Source organism: Pygocentrus nattereri, chromosome 13 (genome assembly GCF_015220715.1).
Source record: "Pygocentrus nattereri isolate fPygNat1 chromosome 13, fPygNat1.pri, whole genome shotgun sequence".
Classification (NCBI taxonomy): Eukaryota; Metazoa; Chordata; class Actinopteri; order Characiformes; family Serrasalmidae; genus Pygocentrus; species Pygocentrus nattereri.
The window spans coordinates 13,391,452-13,415,758 of NC_051223.1; the positions used below are offsets into that span (position 1 = coordinate 13,391,452).

General features: G+C 37.9%; 1 protein-coding gene across 2 annotated transcripts in view; it reads right to left on the reverse strand.

The window, feature by feature from the left end:
• Nucleotides 1-419: 419 nt before the first annotated feature.
• Nucleotides 420-24,307, reverse strand: part of snx29 (sorting nexin 29) — a 185,348-nt gene continuing 161,460 nt past the window's right edge. For both annotated transcript variants that reach the window (XM_017705474.2, XM_017705476.2), the window contains 2 exons: nucleotides 18,695-18,834; nucleotides 420-1,867 (listed from right to left, as the gene is read on the reverse strand). In XM_017705474.2, the coding sequence (XP_017560963.1) occupies nucleotides 1,738-1,867; nucleotides 18,695-18,834 (270 nt within the window). In that variant the 3' untranslated portion in view covers nucleotides 420-1,737. The remainder of the gene's footprint in view (nucleotides 1,868-18,694; nucleotides 18,835-24,307) is intronic.

Here is a 24,307-nt window from a genome sequence, read left to right on the forward strand (position 1 = left end):
AAATGCACCATCAGAGGCATCCAACACTGATTACAAGTACATGGTTTCTGTCAGACAACATAATCCAGATTACATATAGTTCATTATTACCCAACAATAAGCACCTAAATGTGAAGAGGATGCTTTTAAATATTAGATTATGGTGAGTCGTGTGCATTTTTTCATATAAACATTTTACCAGGCTCAGCTCAAAACATCCAACCACAAATTATTTATGTAAACATGATGTTGGTTAAAAGATTGCATACAAATATAGGCCTTGACTTTTTTCTTACATGTACATTTAAATTGTTTCATTTAAATTGTACATTTAAATTCTTACATTTAAGTTGGCATTTTAAATAGACAGAAATGTCATCACTGACATCATATACTTACCTGCCGTCCAAGTCCAAAAGGTCCCCAGAGTTGACACAGTATAGCAAGGCTTTGTTTTTTTTTATTTATTTATTCATGTATTCATTTTTCTTTTTTTTTTACTTGTTTAAGGCTGGCGGCCATGCCACTGCAAAACAGCTGTTATCTGTTATAACAACTGAGTACAGAAGCAGTTTGATATGAGGGAACACATTCATTGGATAGTCTGCTTAGTAGTGGTGAATTACAAAGGGCTGATGTACAGTATTAAGCTGCTGTGTTATGGCAACAGGTACTGACAGGTGAACAGAAAGCTAATGTAGGTAAATGACAATGCCAATATATACAATGCATTTCAACAATGTACTTATTTGAGTATGATTTCTTTCACGTTGATGTATAGTATAAGATTAACAGTCGATAAGCAACATTGTCATTTGTTAAACTATGTTTAAAGAAAACTGTATTCATGTATACACAAGTTCATCATTGTGCTCCAAGTTAAAACAGTAAAACATGATTTTGTTCATTTGTTCAGTAGAGCTCCTACAACATAGGATTCTAGTCATTTCCCACTGTGCACTGTGCATTTGGCTGTGTGTAATAAAATTCTAGGTCATCAAAGAAAGTAGTGGATCCTCAAAATTTCCACCAAGGACTTCTAGATCCACTGTATAATACAGACATGAGCAGGCAGACTGCAGAATCCATCACTTTCCCTGCAGTTCCTTGAGCAGCATATTCAATTATTATTATTTTTTTTTGCTTTAGCCATCATCAAACATTCAGCTACAATCTACACACTCCTGATATATCACTGAACAATAATTAAGCAGTGTAAAAACAGAAGATGATTGTTTTTTGCTTAGCTATTAAGCATTCAGTGAAGCATAACTGTAAGTCATCATGTTTTGGTAACAAAACATGAAAAAAGGTGTGTACTTTTTTTTGGTTGACTTGAGTACAGGACCATGTGCAAGTTATTTCGAGATGATGCCACAAGTCTGGATGCAGCTTCATCAAAGTTATGTTTCATGTTTACATCCTGCTTTTTCACTAAAACAACATCTGCTAGAAAACATGGGGCACTACAGTAACAGAAAGCTCCACCACAAAAAAACCGAGAGAGGAACAGAAAAGTAGGCAAAACTTCCCCATCTCTGTTGGACCCCTGTATCTAGACTCAGCTAGTTCCCACTGATGGCTCTGCATACACTCATAATAGAAAGTTACTGTGGTCAGCTTAATTCAGTCCTAGTGATGAGTTCTGAGGTTTGAGACTGCTGTCCTGTCCTACGTCCACACTGACAAATTACCTCCAACATGAATTCCACAGTTCAGAAGTCATTAGCTCTGTCGTTCTTTATTGGTAATGGAAGGTTAAAGGTCGCCGCTCTGGGGCTCGGGGTTGCGGGCCTCACGACCAGAGCTGCGGCCTAGCCGAGGAAATCGTGATGATGCTTTGGATCGGCCCGATTTGCTCCCACTCTCACTGGCAGCAGGAGTGTCCCTGTGAAAATATGAAAGCAGGTGATAAGATCCCACTATCTCACAGTTCCCTGCAGGCTATCACACTGGTCAACCACAAGGACATGATAGAATTGCTGCAGTGGGACTTATACTGGACAATTCAAATCCACAAAGCTCTAGAGGGTTCATTGTATTCTACAGTTTTCTTATATTTGCCCTGAAATCCACTTATAAGCATTTGTACCAAAACGGTCATGTATATTTACATGATCATCAGAAAAAATAATGAACTCCAGATGCTCCTGTCTTTGGAAAGCTGCAATAATACATTTCCTTCCTGACAGACAGAAACAGACAGTTTGCCTCCTCCATCTTTTACTCCTACAACCTTGTTACAGTCTGTCTACAGTAACAACACTCCTTATTATAACGTGAATGACTGGGCTAAACTGCTGTAGGCTGAATGGATGGTCACATGTAAATGTATTCATGTTTGTGACATCACAATGACAATGAATTTAAAAAAAGGCTATTTTGTAGCTTAGTTTACATATTTGAACAGGGGAGTGGATGGTGCATTTTGTTATTTAAATAATGTAATTGTCGTAATTATGCTGTATGTAATTACTGAAACAGAATAATGAGAACATGGAATTTATACTTTACAATTTACAATGAAAAAGCAGTCAAGTCAGTAGCAATACAGACTGCTAACAGGCAGTAAAGCTGTCAAAGTAAAAAAATTACTAACGAGACTTCAAACCATCTGTTGTAGTGCAGGCTGAAGACCTGCTGCTCACATGCTGTATGTTGATATAAAAGAATCTTTGATAGTAGTGCTCTCATTCAAAAACACCTTTAAATGGCTTTTAAACAACAATTTGGCAGACTACAATAGATAGTGCTTGACCTATGGATAAATGAACGTGCAGCAAACTAAACAAGCAATAAAAAAAGTAGAACATTACAGTTCTTATAGCCCCCACTGTAAAAAGAATCCACAAGCTGTATGGATGAGAGTGAGAAGTCTACAATCGCGGAGGGCTTGGACATAATGTCTGTCAATATAATATTTACACTTATTATTTTGGAACATGCAGTTATTGCTGCTCTCAGAGGATGTCTATGTTGAAAATAGGAAACTACATTCACCATAAGGAAATAAAGATGTCATCAAATTGCTGAATATAATAGGTTTACTGTTGCTGTTGTAACAAAACCTTGTATGCCTCTTTTTAAATGCCAGGTGCCCTTAACATGGTATTTAAATTTCATGACAAAAGGATAAACAGAAATGATTCAAAATAATCTCAACATTTTCAGGGTTAAGAAAATGTTTTCCTTTTTAAAAGATACTATTCTGGAGATACAAGGTTTTGTTACATCAACAATATTCTGTTGAAGCTCAGTTTGACAATGCACTTGAGTATATGTGATGAACAACACAAAATAATTAGTTTTGCTACCAGCTGCTTGAAAAAAAATCTTAAGAAAAAATAAATTAAAATCCTACATAGAGAGAATTATTGTACCTTTTAAATGTAATTATGCTTGCAGTCATTTATGTAAATAGCTACCGAAAGACACAAAAGTTTCAGAAAGGCACTGAAATAAGGATTTCCGTGATTACTGAAGTATAGGCAGAATCAAAGGTAGCACAGAGGACTGATGAAAGATACAGGCACACGCGCACACACACTTCTTTTTTTTCTTCTTCTTCTTTCAGCTGCTCCCTTTAGGGGTCGCCACAGCGGATCATCTGCCTCCATTTTGCCCTATCCACTGCCTCCTCTACTTTTACACCAACCATCTCCATGTCCACCTTCACTACATCCATAAACCTTCTCTGAGGTCTACCTCTTCTCCTTCTGCCCGGCAGCTCCATCTCCAACATTCTTTGACCAATATATCCACTATTCCTCCTCAACACATGTCCAAACCATCTCAACCTGGCCTCCCTGGCTTTATCTCCAAACTGCTCCACCTTCACTGTCCCTCTGATCTGCTCATTTCTAATCTTGTGCATCCTTGTCACTCCCAACGAAAATCTCAGCATCTTCATCTCCGCCACCTCCAGCTCAGCCTCCTGTCTTTTAGACAGAGCCACAGTCTCCAAACCATACATCATAGCTGGATGCACTACTGTCTTGTAAACCTTCCCTTTCACTCTTGCTGCTATCCTTCTGTCACACATCAGCCCTGACACCGGTCTCCACCCACTCCATCCTGCCTGCACCCTCTTCTTCACCTCTTTTCTACACTGTCCATTGCTCTGGGTGGTTGACCCAAGATATTTGAAGTCATCCACCTTTACGACCTCTACTCCTTGCATCTTCACCTTTCCACCTGCCTCCCTCTCATTCACACACATGTATTCCGTCTGGTCTCTGCTGACCTTCATTCCTCTCCTCTCCAGTGCCAACCTCCACCTCTCCAGATTCTCTTCCACCTGCTCTCTACTCTCACCACAGATTACAATGTCATCTGCAAACATCATGGTCCATGGAGCCTCCTGCCTGACCTCATCTGTCAACCTTTCCATCACCATTGCAGTCAATAAAGGGCTCAAAGCTGATCTTTGATGTAACCCTACCTTCACCTTGAAACCATTTGTCACTCCAACTGCACACCTCACCACTGTCTCACTATCCTCATACATGTCCTGCACCACCCTAACATACTTTTCAGCTACACCTGACTTCCTCATACAGTACCACAGTTCCTCTCTTGGCACCCTATCATATGCCTTCTCTAGATCCACAAAGACACAATGCAGCTCCTTCTGACCTTCTCTGTACTTCTCTACCAACACTCTCAATGCAAAAATTGCATCTGTGGTATGAAATCAAACTGCTGCTCACTGATCTGAACCTCTCGCCTTAGCCTTGCTTCCACAACTCTTTCCCATACCTTCATGGTGTGGCTAATCAACTTTATACCTCTGTAGTTACTGCAGCTCTGCACATCACCCTTGTTCTTAAAAATGGAGACCAGTACACTGCTTCTCCACTCATCAGGCATCCTCTCACTCTCCAGGAGTTTGTTAAACAACCTGGTTAAAAAGTCCACTGCCTTCTCTCCTAAACATCTCCATACTTCCACAGGTATGTCATCTGGACCAACTGCCTTTCCATTCTTCATCCTTTTTAAAGCTGCCCTCACTTCCACCTTACTAATTGTCTGCACTTCCTGATCCACTATCTCTCCCCCCATTGTCCTCCTCTCTCTCTCATTTTTCTCATTCATTAGTTCTTCAAAGTACTCCTTCCATCTACTCAACACTCTCTGTTCACTCACTAGTACATTTCCCTCTCTATCCTTTATCAGCCTAACCTGCTGTACATCTTTTCCAGCTCTATCTCTCTGTTTAGCCAAACGATACAAGTCCTTTACTCCTTCTTTACTGTCCAGCCTCTCATGCAGCTCATCATAGGCCTGAGCCTTTGCCTTTGCCACCATTCTTATTGCTATGTGACTAGCCTCACAGCGCACACACACATGCGCACAAACACACAGCTGTGCCATTCTGTTTGATTGTTCTGAAACTACCTCACTCACTGGCTACCATGACAACCACACTACTCAGGAACCAGGGGAGCAATCGACCACCTGAGAAAATCATACCCCTGTGGCTTTTTTATGTCTGTATGTGTGTCAGAGAAGGGATGCTAAGACAAAGCAAAGACATCAGAAACATAAGTGATTTTCTGACCTAGGACAGAGCAAAGTCCTCCAAAATCAAAGCTGAGCTTGAGTTGTGGGAAAAGAAGTTTGAGTTGTGCTGGGAAAGAACACAACAAGGATTTTCTAACTGCATGGTTCCACAGAGGAGAAAAATGGAGGAGAAAAAAAACACTTCTCTCTATTTATACTGTTTCCATTAAGATCCTGCTAAACATTTCAGAAGGAAGAGCCATGAGTGTTTATTCTCTCAGCCTATTCTCTGTCTTCTGCTCTGTTTCCTATAGACGCGCGCGCACCCCCCCCCAGCAGTGAAAAGAAGTGGCTTACACAGCTAATAACACCAGCACTGACAGAGACTGAGCTGTGATGGCAAGAGCAATAAAAACACATCAGAGTGCAAAGCTGTGAAACCCAGAATCCTTACACAGAAAGCTATATGACTATTCTCTAAGCACACTAACATACTCCTCTACAGTCAAATCAACACACTGAGAGATACAGACAGATATATAGATAGATATAAGGAATCATGACTGCCTCAAGTGGAAAGACCCTGAAAGAGAGAAAATCAGCAACAATGTACTTTATGAAATTTGAAAAGTTTCACCCAAAATTCAATCATTTCTGACAGTGCAAATCCTGTTATGAGAACACAGAGAAAGCAGCATTAAAGCAAGGTGATATATATCTGCCTGCCACAATGACAGATAGTATGTGACCCATACAAATACAGCGCACACACACACACACACACACGATATATAAAAATGTTTAAATATTTATTTTTATTTATTTATTTCCCCTTCATTTTCTTACCAACTCAACTCTAAATTGTTATTATTGCCTTTCTTTTATGTTTTGGACAATTGTTTTATATCATCAAATGACAGTTTTATATTCTTTAAGGTTCTCAGTGTGTATTCTTGTTGCTCCTTTTTGATGTCGTCTTGGCAAAACTGTAACTGGATATGGTCATGCCATGAAAAAAGATTCTGATTTTAAAATAGAAAAAAGAAAAAGAGTATGAGAAAGAGAGCCTGGGAGAGAGACACAGAAAGACAAAGTAGGAGAGAGAGAGAGAGAGAGAGACGCAAGAGAGAAAGGGAAAGATAAAGAGAAGGAGAAAGAAAAGGAGAGAAACACCAAGAAAAAGAGAGAAATTGTAATAAATGGCGATAGAGACAACAGGAAAGAGAAAGCGAGAGGCAGAGAAAGATAGAAAGAAAACAGAATGACAGTTAGAAAGAGAAAAATGAATTACAATAGGGAGAATGTGAGAAAAAGAGAAAGAAACAAAGAGAGAAAAGAGGGATATTTAAATGAGACAGTCTGAAAATGTGTGCCAGCGTCATAAAAACAGGAAAACAGAAAGAGGGAGAGACAGAGATAGCAATTGAGAGAGAAAGAAAGAGAGCAAATTAAATGAGACAGTCTGAAAATGTGTGTCAGTCTGAAACAGCGACATAAAGAAATAGTAAAAGAGAGAGACAGAGAGAGAGACAGAGAGCGAGAGAGAGCCAGAGTGAGAGAGAGAGCAATTTAGAGAAAAAGAAAGAGATAGAAGGAAAGAGAAAGAGCAAAAAAAAATTGAACAAGAAAAAGAGGAAGGGAAAGAGAATGAGATTTAGTAAGAGGGAGAGAAAGGAAGAAAACAAAACAACGACGTGAGAAAAAGAACATACAAAAGGCAGAGATTGAGATAGAGAGAGAATGACGAAAGAGAGGAAGTGAGAAAAAGAAAAAGCACAAAAAAGGAGAACAAAGTGAAACTTGAAAGAAAGAGAAAGACTGAAAGAGAATGAAAGATAAAGAGAGAGGAAAAAAGAAATGGAGAGACAGTGAGAGATAGCAAGATAGAGAGAAGGGTAAAAACCGAGAGAGGAACAGAGACGGGGAGAAGGGGGTGGGAGAGAGAGAGAGAGAGAGAGAGAGAGAGGGAGAGAAATTTTAAAAGAGTGAGAGAGAGCACTGCTGCTGAGAAGCAGAAGTTAGGTACAGGTAAGTAGGGTTCTGTCGCACGGACACTAATCTATCCATTTATCTCTGTTTTCTCTCCCTCTCTCTCTCTTTCTCTCACACACACACACACACACACACACACACACACACACACACACACACACACACACACACACACACACACACACACACAGATGATTCAGTGTGTCCACATAGAGAAAGCTGACCTGAGTTGCAATCTAAACAGCAGCTCCTCACTGAGCCATTACATAACCGACAGGAACAGAGCAGGATTTTTAGCCTTTAACCAGTACAGCCTTATCAACTCTGCACAGCACACACACAAATGGGACACTTCAGATGAGCTGATTTCTTCAGTGCAGACCTGTAGAACACAGCTGTGTTGTCACTGTCGACATGCAATACTCACAGATTAGTTGACAGATGGTTAGAGATTAATCTATTTCTATTAATCTGTTTCTGGGTGCCCTAGAGTCCAGACTTCAGGGCCCAACTGATATGTTGTTTGGCCTCCAAAATGAGCCAGTATTGAGGTTCCATGGATTTATCAGCCATTGAACATGTCTCTTTAAATGTTATTTATGTAAAACATATTTTGGTAAGGCAGTTTTGTTGAACAACTGAAATTAATTAATACTTAAAATTTCCATTCACTTTTTACAATTTACAGTTTTGACTGTGAGAGTTCCTGCTAGGGTTCAGTAGCAAAGTTACTTATAAGTGGCTTGTTTTATACACTATACTGCCAAAAGTATTCACAAATGTTTGGAGAAACAGTCTGCATGCCTAGGTGCTTGGTTTTATACACCTGTGTCCATGGAAGTGATTGGATTACCTGAATTCAATGATTTGGATGGGTGAGTGAATATTTTTGGAACTACAGTGTGTGTGTATATATACATGTGTGTGTATGTGTGTGAAAATGCAGTTGCTCTATGGTTTTAACCTTACTTATTACTTATGAGACTATGACCATATATGGAATGATTTTTTTAGCTCCTCAAAATCGGCATCGGTGACAAAATTTTTAGATCATTCAAGCCTTACTACAGATTTTTATTCTATTAAGAGCCTGTCACAGCTGGCCCCATCATGATACCCCTCCTCCTCCAGCAGCTCTAGCAGAACCATGCTGATTACGGTCAGTAGGAGATGCCAGGATTCCATGGTCTCTCACAAACAGATTTTCACATGAAAGGATTTCCTTAGTGATGCTTACACACTCGCTCTAGAGCCCGAGTGTGACGGCCTGCTCTCCACTGCGCCTCTGCCAAAAGTAGAGTTTGCATATGCAGGTTCATCAGAGCAGGATGCTATAGCAGTAGTAGGCGAGCAGTGTTGCATAAAAGCCACTTAGCCACTGGCAGCAGGAGTGTCCCTCTGAAAACACAAGAGCAGATGATAGGATCCCACCATCTCACAGCTTCTGTCAGTCTGTCGCACTGGTCAACAATGAGGACATGTGAAGGAAGAGCTGCAGTTGGCTTTGTACTGGACAGGTCAAACCCATAATGCACCAGGGATTATCATGTATTTAAGATGGCATTGGAAAAAAAGTGGAATAATCTGTAAAGAGTTATCTGCTTACCAGGAGCCAGGGCGCCGGACATTAACAGCAGCCTTAAGCTATTAGCAAAGAATAGATAATCGCGGATAGTGGTTCATGTAGGTGGCAATGATATTCTCATGCGGCAATCTGAAGTCATTAAGAGTAATATTAAAGAGGTGGTCAAAATAGCCCATACGATGTCCGATGCCGTAATATGCTCTGACCCTATTCTAAGATGACGGGCTGCTGAAGCTTACAGCAGGCTTTGGGCACTACACTGCTGGATGTCCAAGTGGTGTGCAGAAAATCATGTGGGCTTTATAGATAATTGGTCCAAGGGGAAGTGAGGGGAAGTATGGTCTCATAGGGCGGGACGGTGTTCACCCCACACGGGAGGGCGCCGCTCTGCTCATGCAGCATAGCCCATAGTCTGTTAGTTAGTTGGCAGGGCAGGATAGATAGTTGCTGACTGTCCAGAGCCAGGACCAGGCAGCAGACAAACAGGCTAAACCGACCATCTGCTCGCTGCCTTGAGACGTCACCTAGGGATAACTATATCGAGACTGTTTCACTGCCCCAAATTAAACTTAGAATTCACAAACTTAGAAAATCTCCATCAGTTTGTTTAAATAACTTAATTAATATAAAAATATCAGATCCAGTGTCTAACTGCAGCATCTCTGAACTAAGGTTTTGTTTGTTTAATATAAGATCACTCAACTCTAAGGCTCTCTTTGTAAATGATACAATAATTTATCATAAAATTGATGTACTATGTCTCACAGAAACATGGATTAAACCTGATGAATATTTCTCATTAAATGAAACCACCACTGTAGGTTACAATTATGTACACAGCCCTAGACTATCTGGCAAAGGAGGTGGTATATGTGTCATTTAAAAAAATCATTAGACATAAATCAGAAACACAGTCTCACTTTCAATTCTTTTGAAATTCTTTTCATAAACATAACCAATCCAACCACAAATAAGAGCGTACTTAACCTAATTAGTATTTATAGGCCACAAGGACCTTATTTGGAATTCTTAAAAGAATTTATTCCCTTTGTTGCAGACCTAGCAGTGAGCACCAAGAAAGGAATAATTGCAGGAGATTTTAATATTCACTTTGAGAACACAGCAGATCCATTAAAAAAGGCATTCTCATCTATCTTAGACTCTATAGGCCTTACTCAAAATGTAATAGGGCCTACACATTACTGTAATCACACTTTAGATTTAGTTTTGACTCTAGGTGTTGACATACATAATCTAAATGTTCTTCCACAAACTTCAGTAGTTTCAGATCATTACCGAATTTCATATGAACTAGGTCTTAGTGAAAATGTGTATACATCGCCCCGTTGTTGCATGAAGCATTCAATAACGCCAGATACAGCTCAACATTTTATTGAAAACATTCCAGACTTATCAACCATGGCTTTTCCTTCATCAGAGCCAACAGAGCTAGACAGATTAACAGACTGCCTAGAAAATATGTTCCAATCAACCTTAGATTACATAGCACCTATAAAAATTAAAAGGATGCAACAGAAAAAGCTCGCTCCATGGTACAACAATGAAGTACACACCTTAAGACAGAGAGTACAGAAATTAGAGCGCAAATGGAGATTAATCAAGCTGGAAGTATTTCACTCTGCTTGGAAGGACAGCCTTAGCAGGTACAGAAAGGCACTTATCAAAACACGCTCAGCATACCTGTCCTCACTTATCGAAATCAACAAAAACAATTTTAGAGTATTATTTAGCGTAATTGCAAAACTTACCAAAAACCAGGCAAGATCTGAACCTCAAAAGCCCACCAACAATAGTAGCAATGATTTCATGGATTTTTTAATAACAAAATCGAGAATATTAGACAAAAAGTTCAACCGATACCAGCAACCTACCCATCATCTGGTTTGGCTGAAACAACACAAAATATGGTTATAGAAAAGAGGCTGGAAACATTTTGTACGCTTCAGCAGTCAGAAGTAGAAAAAATCATATCTTCCTTATTTAAACAAGTACTACCAGCTATAATTAAACCCATTTTAACAATACTTAATTCTTCTCTTAGCCTAGGTCATGTACCCAAATCATTCAAACTTGCAGTGATTAAACGTTTGATAAAGAAGCCAAATCTTGACCCCAGCGAATTGTCAAGCTACAGACCTATTTCCAACTTATCATTTATTTCTAAGATTTTAGAAAAAGCTGTAGCCCAGCAACTCTGTTCCTATCTACATAAGAATAACATATATGAAAATTTCCAATCTGGTTTTAGGCCCCACCATAGCACATAGATGGCTCTAGTTAAAATAACAAATGATCTTCTTCTTGCCTCTGATCAAGGCCACATATCTCTGCTTTTACTACTCGATCTAAATGCAGCTTTTGACACTATAGATCATACTATTCTCTTAGACTACAAAACATGGTTGGAATTAGAGGAATAGAATTACCCTGGTTCACATCCTACCTCACTCTCTGGTTTCAGTTCATACAATTAAATAATTTATCATCTAATTATACAAAAGTGAAATATGGAGTTCCACGAGGTTCTGTTTTAGGTCCTCTGTTATTCACATTATACGTGTTACCATTAGGCTTAGTTATAAATAAACATGGAATTAGTTTCCACTGCTATGCTGATGATACACAGCTGTACATATCAGCCAAACCAGGTGATAAATCCAGATTAAATAAAATAGAAGATTGTATAAAAGATATAAGAAACTGGATGCTGCAGAATTTCTTTCTTTTAAACCCAGATAAAACAGAAGTTTTCCTTCTTGGTCCAAAGGCAGCTCAGAATAAATGCTTAGATTTAATGTTAAATCTTGCTGACTTCTCTGTAATACCTGGTTCAGTAGCTAAAAATCTTGGTATGACTATTGGTTCAGATCTAACGTTTAATCAACACATAGGTAATATTACAAGGACAGTGTTTCTTCACCTCCGAAACATTTCAAAGTTAAGAAATGCGTTATCCTTACATGACGCTGAAAATTTGATACATCCCTTTATAACTTCAAGGCTAGACTACTGTAATGCATTGTTGTCAGGATGCTCCAACAGGAACCTAAATAAACTTCAATTAGTTCAGAATTCTGCAGCTAGGTTACTAACTAAAACCAGAAAATTTTATCAGATCAGCCCAATTTTATCAGCATTACACTGGCTTCCTATCAAATTCCGTATTGACTATAAAATTCTCTTATTGACGTATAAAGCCCTGCAAGAGTACCTGCAAGATCTTATTTCCCATTATGAACCACCTCGCTTACTCAAATCCCAGGATGCTGGTTTTCTACTGGTTCCTAAAATTCAGAAGACTTCAATGGGTGGAAGAGCTTTTTCTTACAAAGCCCCCAAATTGTAGAATAATCTCCCAGTTAATGTTTGGGACTCTGACACAGTCTCAACTTTTAAGTCTAGAGTGAAAACATATTTGTTTAGTTTAGCTTTTGATAATTAGCCTACCCCTTTAGATAAAGGCAGGAGATCCAGGGGTTCATGGACATAGAGGCTTATGGTAAACTGAGATGTTGGTGCTGTTGACCCACCACTTCACGCGATCACACAGGTTTGTTGACGGTGGAGTGGAGGGGTCCCAGTGTCTCAGGGTACTCTCATATCTATGTTACCTTCTGGTTCTCTCCTTTAAGTTAATGCTGTTATAGTTAGATCTGCCGGAGTCACCAGCCACACTCTGGGGGAAATCATATTTATTACAATCATACTCCTGAGCAGAACTAATTTTGTCTCTTTACTCTTCCTGAGATAATGACTGCCCTCCCATCCTGACCATCAGGGCCTCCTCCTCACCATCACCAACCGCTTTCCTGTTCATTTGTGCCAGCTGCAACACCCTCAAGTACATCACTGTGCCATCCAGATGTACCAGCATTGAGATAGGATGGGACTGTTTCAGCTCACTCCCACTTTTCATAAAGACTCAGTCAGAAACTGCCTCTACCAGCACAGTTTCTATAGCTTTACCATCCAGTCTTCAAACAGAGATCCTCTTAGCTTTTATTTGGTATTTAGTTTATTATATTGCAAATACTGTTTGACCAGAGGAGGATGGGTCTCCCCTTGTGAGTTTCTTCCTCCAGACTGAGGGAGTTTTTCCTTGCCACCGTGGCCTCTGGCTTGCTCACTGGGGGATATGTTATAACTGTATGTTTTGAAACTTCTGTAAAGCTGCTTTGTGACAACATTGTTGTAAAAAGCACTATACAAATAAACTTGAATTGAATAAAGAGACTGATTGAACTCACTTTCAGTGTAAAGACAGCTTTACTTTGTAGGGGCTAAATGGAATAAAGGAAACAAAGTAATTCCAAATTAATTTACAATCATAATGAAAGAAGAGTTCAAACATAGCAGACTTTTTAAAAGGTATATAAACAAGTTTATGTGGTTAGTGTAAATTTGCTCAACTACAGCAATGTAAAGGCAGTAAAGGCATATTTTAATGGATTGGCTACTGGCTGAAATAAACGTAATTTAACTGCAATCTCTTGTTTCTTTATGCACTACGTTCAGGCCACTGCTGTGCCATAACCTAACATAACTACAAATATGCAGCAGTGAGGCACATTTTCAGAAGTTACCAAGACAATAAAATGTCTGCAGTATGGAACTACTTTAAAGTAGAAACATGAAATGAAAAAGAAATGCTGCATGTTGATTCTGGGTTAAAACAGATTTTTACAGCATGTTCAAAATAGTCCTCAATTATTTGCTATAAAATCATTACTTTGCTGTAGTCAAAAATACAAACACGCTCATAAAGCAGTGAGTTCGGTGTGTGCAATATACACTGATAGCCAAAATTATCAGGGAAATCAATTGCACTTAACCAGAAGACGATGAGGATTTCCTTGACTCCATGATAGCAACGTCTCACGCGATCAGCGTGGGGTTAGACGGCAGTTTACCTCAAGCGGCTGCTTGGGCTGTGGGGGATGAGGAGCACTGGCCTCGGCTCGGAGCTAAGCCCAAGATCGCGAAGGTGTATTGCTCCGCGCCGCGCCAGGCTGTACCATGGTCTGTTGCAGGTGGAGGTTCGCGGGGTGGTAGGAGCTCCGCCCGCCACCTGATAACTCAGAAGATCTGTCTAAACAACAGGTTCTCCATACTGGAAGAGCTGGAAGACGCCACTCCAACAAAAACCATCAGAGTGAGCTCTCCAGCCACTCAAATTCACCCCGGCTCCATCCACAAACCCCACCGGGCAGCGGGCCGCAACTGGCCTGCAGAAGCGTGGCTTAGCTCCGAGGGACATCCCTGCCTCCAGAAGACCATCCGGCCACGCTCCCTCCCAGACTTACACCCTGAACGATCAGCCTGAACAGTGCCCCCCCCGCGCAAGAAAATGCAGATCAAACACCGCTGATCACTGAGCCGCGACCTCATCGTTTACCCCCGCGACTTAGTTGGCGACTCAATTGTCAGGAACATTCAGCATCGCTCGGCTGCTGTCCACTCAGTTTCTGGTGCAAAGGTCTCTGACATTACGCTGCAGCTTCCCAGGCTTTTAAAGAAACACCATTCAGTGGAGAGGATAATAATCCATGTGGGATGTAATGACATCAAAAACCAGAGCTCAGAACTGTTAAAAAAGGACTTCACATGCCTGCTATCCTCCATACAAGACTGCAGTAAATCTGTTTTTATATCTGGACCAATTGCTTCACTAGGAAGAGGCTCAGGTCATTTTAGTAGACTTTTAAACCTTCATACCTGGCTTCAGAATACCTGCCTCTCCCAAGGCTTGACTTTTATAGACACTTTTAATATCTTCTGGAATCGCCCTTCCTTCTATAGATCTCATAGTATTCATCCCAATAGGCTGGGTGCACAGATTTTAGGACACAATATGTTTTACTATGTTCTTAATTTTCAATGACTACTAAAAGACCTACAATGCAAGTTTATCTATACCAGTAGTCATTAGTAGTAGAAGACCTAGGACCAGCATTTTTGGAAGAAATGCCAATAATCCACATAATCTTAATATTTTTATTAATCGTGATAATCTTATCTACATTAAGCCATCTCAAATTACTATAACCCCCCAAGAAAACTGCACTGATAACCCAATGAGTAATCTTGAAAGTTTAAAAAAAAAAAGACAAGGTCTAGGTATAATCCATCTGAATATTAGAAGCCCACTACAAAAAGATAGAATGGAACATCTTAAAATCCTGGCTGCACAGTCTGATCCTGATACAACAGTTTTAACAGAGACCTGGCGTAGACATTGTACAAATGATGATGTTGTAGCTTTAAATACTTTTATCCTCCATAGAAAAGAAATAATATTTATATTTATACCAGAGTAAATTTACAAACTACTGTTTTATGTGCAGTATCTAAAGAAAAATGTTATGAGCTCTTTTTTTTAAGTTTGTTTTATCTTGCAGAATTCCCAGGGTCTGGAAAACAGCTCATGTAATTCCTCTGCATAAAGGTGGTGAGACAACAGCTCTGAATAATTATAGGTCAATCTCAAAACTCGTGTTTAACAAAAATGTTAGAATCTCTAGTAAACCAGCAATTGAAATAATTTCTTCACGAAAATTCTGTTTTATCTAAATATCAGTCTGGTTTCAGAGAAGGTCACAGCACTATCTCTGCTACGACACTGGTTTTAAATGATTTTTATTCAGACATGGACAAGAAGAAACATTGTGCAGCTGTTTTAATTGACTTAACAAAAGCATTCGACACAGATGATCACACTCTTCTTTTACGGAATTTAGAAAAGACTGGCTTCGATGCAACTGCTCTGGAATGGACCCAAAACAACCACCTTGACAGAAATCAATGCATGGCATTGAATAATTATAAATCAGATTTGGTATCTGTATCTAAAGGCATACCACAAGGTTCAATTTTGGGTTCTGTTTTATTTAATATATACATAAATGATATTGGTGCCTCTGCTTCTACCTCAGACTGCAAAATTCACCTTTATGCACATGACACGATTTATATTGCTCAGCTAATTCTATTCATACTGCAACAAGAAAATTACAGAGCTCATTTAATGCTCTACAGGTGACATTATATAAGCACAAACTAGCTTTAAATGCCATGAAAACTAAGTTCAGGCTGTTTTCCAGATCTCTTAATACTGATTTTAGTACTGTAAATATTACTACCCTGGCAGGATCCACTATTGAGTCACAGAATATAAATACCTTGGCATATGGCTGGACGATAAACTCAGTTTTAAACCACACATAAATAAACTAGTCAGTAAACGCAGACAGAAGCTGGGTTATTTTTATAGACATAAGTCCTGTTTCCCCATGGATGCCAGAAAAAGATTAGTTGAAGCATTGGCGACTATGGCGACGTTATCTATAAACATGCTTCCTCCAGCTCTATCAAATTACTGGACCCAGTGTATCAGTCTGCACTGAGGTTCATTACTGGAGATCCGTACAGAACTCATCACTGTGAGCTGTATGCGAAAGTTGGTTGGCCCTCTTTAACGGTACAAAGGGAAACACACTGGCTGATTTTTATTTATAAGACACTCTCCGGTCATTTTCCAGAATACATCACTTCATTGATGAATACAAATAATAGTAATTATCAGACTCGCTCTAGTAATTAGATCAGCTGCCAGGTACCAAAGGTTTTTTACTGGGAAAATCTGCTTTTAGTTATAGTGCACCAGTGAGCTGGAATTCACTACAGGAAACACTATAACTCAGCTCACTGGTGTCAGTCACTTAGTTATTTTAAACTTTTAATATCGAAGCATCTTCAGACAACCTGTACCTGTTTTATTTAATCTTATTTATTCTTAACTTTTATTTCTTGTTTTAGTTCTTCTCTTAGTTCTTTATTACTTTTTAACTTATTTTAATTAGTTTATTGTTATTATTATTATTATTATTATATTTTTTATTTTATTAATCTTGTCTTCTTTTGATCTCTTATCAATTAAACCTCATTTTATTTTTATTATTTTATTATATCTATTTTTATCTTTTTTTCACTGATAGTTTAAAAATTTCTTTTCATTTAAAATGATTAAATATAGATATTATTTTCTTTGTCATGTCAATCCCAGTTTATGTAAATGCTCGTGTACACTGAAAATGAGGGTTGCCCTCAATGTACTTCTGAGTCAAAATAAAGGTTGATTGATTAAATGATTGATTAAAACACAATGAAACTTTGAAAAAAGTCAGCCAAAAAACAATATGCATCAGCAGATAATGTCACATTATGCATGATAAATCAGCGATTTTTCTGTAGTATTAATTAGCAGCCTAGTATATCATTACCTAAAGTATATGGCTGTATTATCTATAAAAATACAAAAACTGGATACAATTGTATCAAACAATACTCAACAAAAAGGTACTTGGACAGGATGGGGCAAATTAAAAAGTTAGGGATAATGAGGAAAAAGTAACAGTAAAACTGGTAATAATAACTTTAATAAAAATCCATTTTTGTCATTATTGTTCCAGTTACATTTGTGTATTCATTGTACTTTAAAAAATCCTTTTGTAACTAAATAATTCAAGTAAATGGTGATATGTAAGATTTGAGAAAGGCATCGAATCAAACTGTTGCGACGTCAGAGATTTACATCTCTATATATACTCAAACAATGCCTCCATACCGTCACAGACAGTCACATACACCATGGGTGAATGATTTTGGGAAAATATGTAATTGTGTTCTTTTTTTTCTGACCAATATTGTGTTTAAAGTTTAAATGTGACTATTTTCTATGAATTAAGCTACTGGCTTTTTTCACCAACAAGACCAGGATTTTAGGTTACATTTCTTCACTTTAAACATGTAAAGACTAGGGTTGGGCATTTCAGGTAATTCAAATATTCAAATTTGTTATTACTAAAGTTATTACTAACCCCCCCCAACACCAAGAAAGTTGTCAATCTAAAGAGAGACTAATTTCTCCTCAGGACTTACACAGCCTATGGCCTGTGACTCACATTTTAGCAGAGCGCCCTCTACTCACTGTGTTTCTCAAACACATAACCTAAAACTCTCCCCTAATTTCAGGGTCTTCACACCAACACACACCCTCATGCCTCTCTTACCTCCTCCACTCCCCAGCTGGACCATTAACACCTCATCTGGCCCTAAACAAATTACATCAACCCGAAAGCCATTAAATTAGCTTGTAATTTGTAAATCTGTGCCAAGAATTCCCTTTGAATTAATTCTGATAATTTTGATGAAGGATAAGGAGACTTTTTCATTAATCTTCTGTTTGTAATTGGAGCTGAGAGTCAGTGGACTGATAGTAACTCAGTGATGTGCAGCGTTTGCAAGGAGAGTGAAGCTGATAGATGAAGGAGCCAAATTTGAGCTCTAAAAATAGCTTGGAGAATTAGCCAATGCAATTGAGGAAAAATTACAGATCCTTAATACAGGGTTCATATAGAAACAGGAAGATTACAGACACAGTAAATTATAAATGATGGAATCATATTAATATGACAGATAATCCGACACTGAAATATCAAACATTATTTAACTTAAAAGAAAAAAGTATCAGAATCAACAAATACTCAAGCAGGATGCTACAAACAAATACTAAGTATGTGTGCAAGCATTTGTGTATGTATATGTTTGTGCACTCACTGGCAGAAAGGCAGCAGCTGCAGCAGCGTCTCCTTGGTGGGTCGGGCTGTGAACTCAGGCAGTATCTGGATCAGCTTGTTCATAACCATGCGCAGGTAACCCTGCAGTTGCTTCCTTCTCTCCTCCACAAATTTGGCATCCTGCAAAGACCCACACATCTGTTGGGTCATTTGTGGGGTCATATATATATATATATATATATATACATACACACACACACACACACTGTTGTATAAAAATAAGTACACATCCTTTATATAGAAAAAGCTTTAATGACATTTTTCTGCAAATGCTAGTCTGCAATATCTATTTATTTGTATAACATAGTACAAAAAAAAGCATAAAATATACAAGTAGCCATAACCCCTGTACACTCTCACTTTGTGTTTTATAAGGTTACTGAATTATTTAACCAATAGGTTAAAGCAAGTAAACAGTAATTGTGCTAAATCGTGTGTAAAATATGCAGAAGTGTCCTCTCTGTACAGGATAAATACTTAGTTCCATGTTGAAAATCACACAAACATCAAATCTGGCCATGTCGTGGGCTGGAGGTTAGGGATCTGGCCCTGTGACTGGAAGGTTGCCGGTTCGATCCCCAGGGCCGACAGTCCATGACTGAGGTGTCCTTGAGCAAGACACCTAACCCCCAACTGCTCCCCGGGCGCCGTGGATAGGGCTGCCCACCGCTCTGGGCAAGTGTGCTCACTGCCCCCTAGTGTGTGTGTTCACTAGTGTGTATGTGGTTTTTCACTTCACGGATGGGTTAAATTTCCCCGTTTGTGGGATCAAAAAAGTATCACTTATTATTACTTATTATTATTATGTGTTTTGGAAATAACCCCTTTCATTCCAAAACACAGTAGACCACCCTATCCTTTCAGTTAAAAAAAAGAAACAGACACATAGAGACACACACAAACACACCTTCATACTAAATTAAATCAACGGAGAGACACAATATTGTGACACAGAAAATGAGATCAAAATAACTAGAGATTTAGAAGGAGGATGAGAGAGAGAGAATAAGACTGAGGGCAAGCATGTACTTAAGAAGGTGCAATGCAAAAACTGTGCCCTGATGCAGTCACAATATGCAATATGTTGCTCCCAATGCAACTAAAATTAAAGTTTAATTTACTAAGACTGTAGCTAATCACACACTGTGCAAAGGACTGCCTGCTGACTGTATAAGGCTTGTGAGATGCAGGTGCAAAACACACTAAATAATGGAGCCATCAACAAGTTCAGAACAAAAGAGAAAATGCAAGTTCAGTGACAGTAGCGTTAAAAATTAAGATCTTTCTACAACATTTAACAGGAATATAATTCTACACATGGAACATTGTTCAGTTGGCAAATATTCAGAACATGTATTCTGTGTGAGTGTTTTGCCACAAGTGATGCTGTACGCCAGCAAAGTGGAAGGTTTCAGAACATACTGAGTGTATACATGCTTAGGGGCAGCCATCTGCAGCAAGTGGCAAAAAATAGACATAAAGCTTAAAACTGCCAATCATGCACACATGACTGGTACTGCAGCTTGTTATGCATGGCTGGTATAAAAGGCTACACTGATTAACATAGGAGCACATTCTAAGCATCCATGGTGATACAGAAATGCAGTGTTTCCTGCGTCTGATTTAAAATATGCTTCATCTAGCTGCAGCCTCAAGGAAAAAGAAAACAAAACAAAAAATGAATAAAAAGACAGAAATATGTGTGGTTATGGCACTGATGTACCCAAGACCCTGATTTCCATAATACTATCACAATGTTGCGGTGATTGTTGCGGCCCTAAGTGCATCTAGCACTGAAATAGTTATAAATGTCCCTTAATCAATTTATTTTGACTCGGAAGTACATTGAGGGCAACCCTCATTTTCAATGTAGCCGAGCATTTACAGAAACAGGGATTGACATGACACAGAAAATAATATCTATATTTAATCATTTTAAATTAAAACAAAATTTTAAAATAACAGTAAAAAAAAGATACAAAAATAAATAATAATAAATAGATAAAAAATAAAACTTGAGGTTTAACTGATAAAAGATTAAGATCAGAAGAAGAGATGAATAAAATAAAAAATACATATAATAATAATAATACACTAATTAAAATAAGTTATAAAATAGTAAAGAAATAAGAGAAGAACTAAAACAAGAAATAAAAGTTAAGAATAAATAAATCAGGTACAGGCTGTCTGAAGGTGGTTCAATATTAAAAGTTTAAAATGACTAAGTGACACCAGTGAGCTGAGTTTTAGTGTTTCCTGTAGTGAATTCCAGCTCGCTGGTACACTATAACTAAAAGCAGATTTTCCCAGTTCAGTAAAAACTCTTGGTACCTGGCAGCTGATCTAATTACTAGAGCATGTCTGATAATTACTGTTATTTGTATTCATCAATGACGTGATGTATTCTTTCAAATGACCAGAGAGTGCCTTATAAATAAAAATCAACCAGTGTGTTTCACTTCGTAACGTTAAAGAGGGCCAACCAACTTTCGCATACAGCTCACAGTGATGATCTGGAGGGAGCATATTTATAGATAACATCGCCATAGTGCAACACTGATAGTAAAGTTGCTTCAAGTACTCTTTTTCTGGCATGCATGGGGAAACAGGACTTATGTCTATAAAAATAACCCAGCTTCTGTCTGCATTTACTGACTAGTTTATTTATGTGTGGTTTAAAAGTGAGTTTATCATCCAGCCATATGCCACGGTATTTATATTCTGTGACTCTCTCAATAGTGAACTTAACAAGTAGTCACTAATGCTGCACTGCGTATAATGTGAAATGGCATAATGGGAGATGAGGTTTGATGGCAGGCAGCTTTATTAGCATGTCTGTGATGGCCATGTTTAAAGCTTCTGAAGACTCTATACACATGACTGCATATGACTCAGGATAAGGCAAAAATTCTAATAGTGACTTAGCTTTAGCAATCATGAAAATGCATGAAAGTTGTTTATGACATGGTATATGAGGGGGAGATCAGTGCTGTCAGATTAGTTTCCTCATGAGGGCTGAGCTTGCCAATGCTCATTTAATGCTCTGTCTCAGGACCCACATCCTCACACAGTTGTAGCATTGCTAAACACTTACAGCCCACCACAAATGTATCACCTTAACATAAACAAAATGTAAGCACACCCTCATTTAAAGCAATACTACTACTGTGTTTAACACAGAATGGCACTCTTGGTGATTTAAATCAATTAAGGAGAAATTTAGGATTAGGATTTCATTCTGAGAAGGATTTTTTATACTTCATTCATTATGGAGAAGTACATGCAGGGTGTTGTGAGGACAAATAGTACCCAAAAAAGAAATATCTGTGTTGTAGAATATGTAACCCCTGTTTCCTGTTACCAACTCAGATTTCAGTTGTCACTTTATCAGTCACATTTATCTACAATTAACATTTTAGCCAGATTGTTCGAACAAACGTAGAAATGACCTGTTTTCTGAACATATTTTATAATTCCTTACTTTAAGGTTCCCGCAACCAACTGTGCATGAAATAGAAAGTCAGTGTCCTATTCTGTCCTTAAAATGTCAGTGATCACACAGCGTGACGTCATGTGACAAGGCAAAGGAATATGAAATGTACTGAACGTAAAAGTCTAAAAGTTGGACAGAAACTTTTGCAATATGCTGTGCAAATTTTCACATTACTTCACAGATGGTGTTATCCAGAGCAACTCACTATTGTAAGTTAAAGTAATGTTAGGTGTCTCCATGGATGACTCTGTGGTGGTACCACAGTAGCATTCCTCTCTGAATGGGAAATCAAACCTCTGGTCATCAGTGTGTGTTGCTATGGAGTTATCCACAATGTTGCATTTCAGTGCATTTTAAAAGAATGGAATTGACTATCCTTAGTGACAAAACATCCTCCATCATCATCCACAATTCTAATATTTGATGGATAATAATTGTTTGGCTTACCCATTCATCAGTTGCTGATGTATTGTACATCCCTAACTCAAAGCACACGTGTTCAGATCTGAATTCTAAGGTTGAACAATCAATGACTGGGGTTAGTGCCAGTTAAGGCTTTTATTAAAAGCTATTGTGACTGCTTCAATTAACTGACACCATTCTGAAAAACTCCATCACTGAATAAACACATAGTGTGACTAATAATTATAATAATAATAATAATCATCATCATCAACACCTGTATTACATAGCATTTTTCATGCTGGTGGTAGCTTAAAATGCTTTACAGACAGATGATAAAGCTTAAAAGTAATAAAAGAAATTATAAGTACTAATTTAAAATCATATAAGAAAATGAAAAAGATCAAATTAAAGATAAATAACAAGGAACAGAGTTTTAATTAAATGCTACGTTAAAGAGATACATTTTTAAATGTTTCTTAAAAGTGTGCACTTTTAAGAAAGAGCTTGACCATCTAATAAAAGGTGTAATTAAGTTCCATTTTATGGAAGGTATTTGCAGAAGACCAGTATATATAAGATCATGTGCTGGAACACAAACAGACAGACATTCTGTGATGTAAGCAGGCACTAGATAATTTAAACCTAGTCTTAAAACTAGAAAAAAAATCTATCCTGAAAGAAACAGGTAGCCAGTGCAGTTTTTTCACAGTTTTTGGAACATCATCTCTCTTTGTTTTTGTTAAAGTACGTGCTGTCACATTTATGTTTTAAAGGATGTATAGATTTCTTAGAGTATTACAGTTTAGAACTTTTCTTGAAACAAATGCATGAACAAGTTTCTCTGCGTCGCTCTTTTGATGATTGATTTCCCAGTGAAACCATGAACTGTCTATTAACTAAATATGATTTAAACCATTCTAAAACTGTGCCTGAGAGGCATACCCAGTATTCAAGAAGATGAATTAGAATCTTTTGATCAACTGTACCACAAGCTGCACTAAGATCTGATAAGACTAGAATAGAAGGATTTTGTGCATCAGCGCTGAGCCTGAGGTAATTGATAACACAAACCAATGCTGTCTCAGTACTATGTTTGGAACAAAAATGGAAACTTCTCATATAACTTTGTTTAGATATGAATTTTATTGTTTGAAAAGTCTAAAATTATTTAGTACAAAGGGACTAATGCTGGGCGATATAAAAACTGCATCAGAAATTTAGCACAGTATTACTGTATCAGGATAATTAAGATTTTATTAAGAAAGTTAATGACCTTAGGATTTGATACAGTTAAAAAGTTTGCATTCCAAAAGCTAATAAACTCATGCTTCCTGACTACTAAGAAAAATGTCTTATACCCTTGAGATAAATTGTTTAGATTGGATTGTTCTCTTAAAAGGATACTAAAAGCAATCTTACATAGAATTTTAAATGCTAAAAAGATATCTAGCATTAGTTGCATAGGCATTCTGAAATGTTTTTTGACAACAATTAGAAGCACCCAGCAAATGACATTCATTGCAGTTAACTGTCAGGTCATGGATACTGTTTGTCAAGCACATCAAATAGAATAAAAAACAAAGCCATTAACAAAGTATTTGGAAAAAGGAACACCATTATTTTATGGGTACTGCATCATGACAATCAAAAATACCACTAAAAATAATGTCAAACTGCAAAGCAATAATTAAAGTG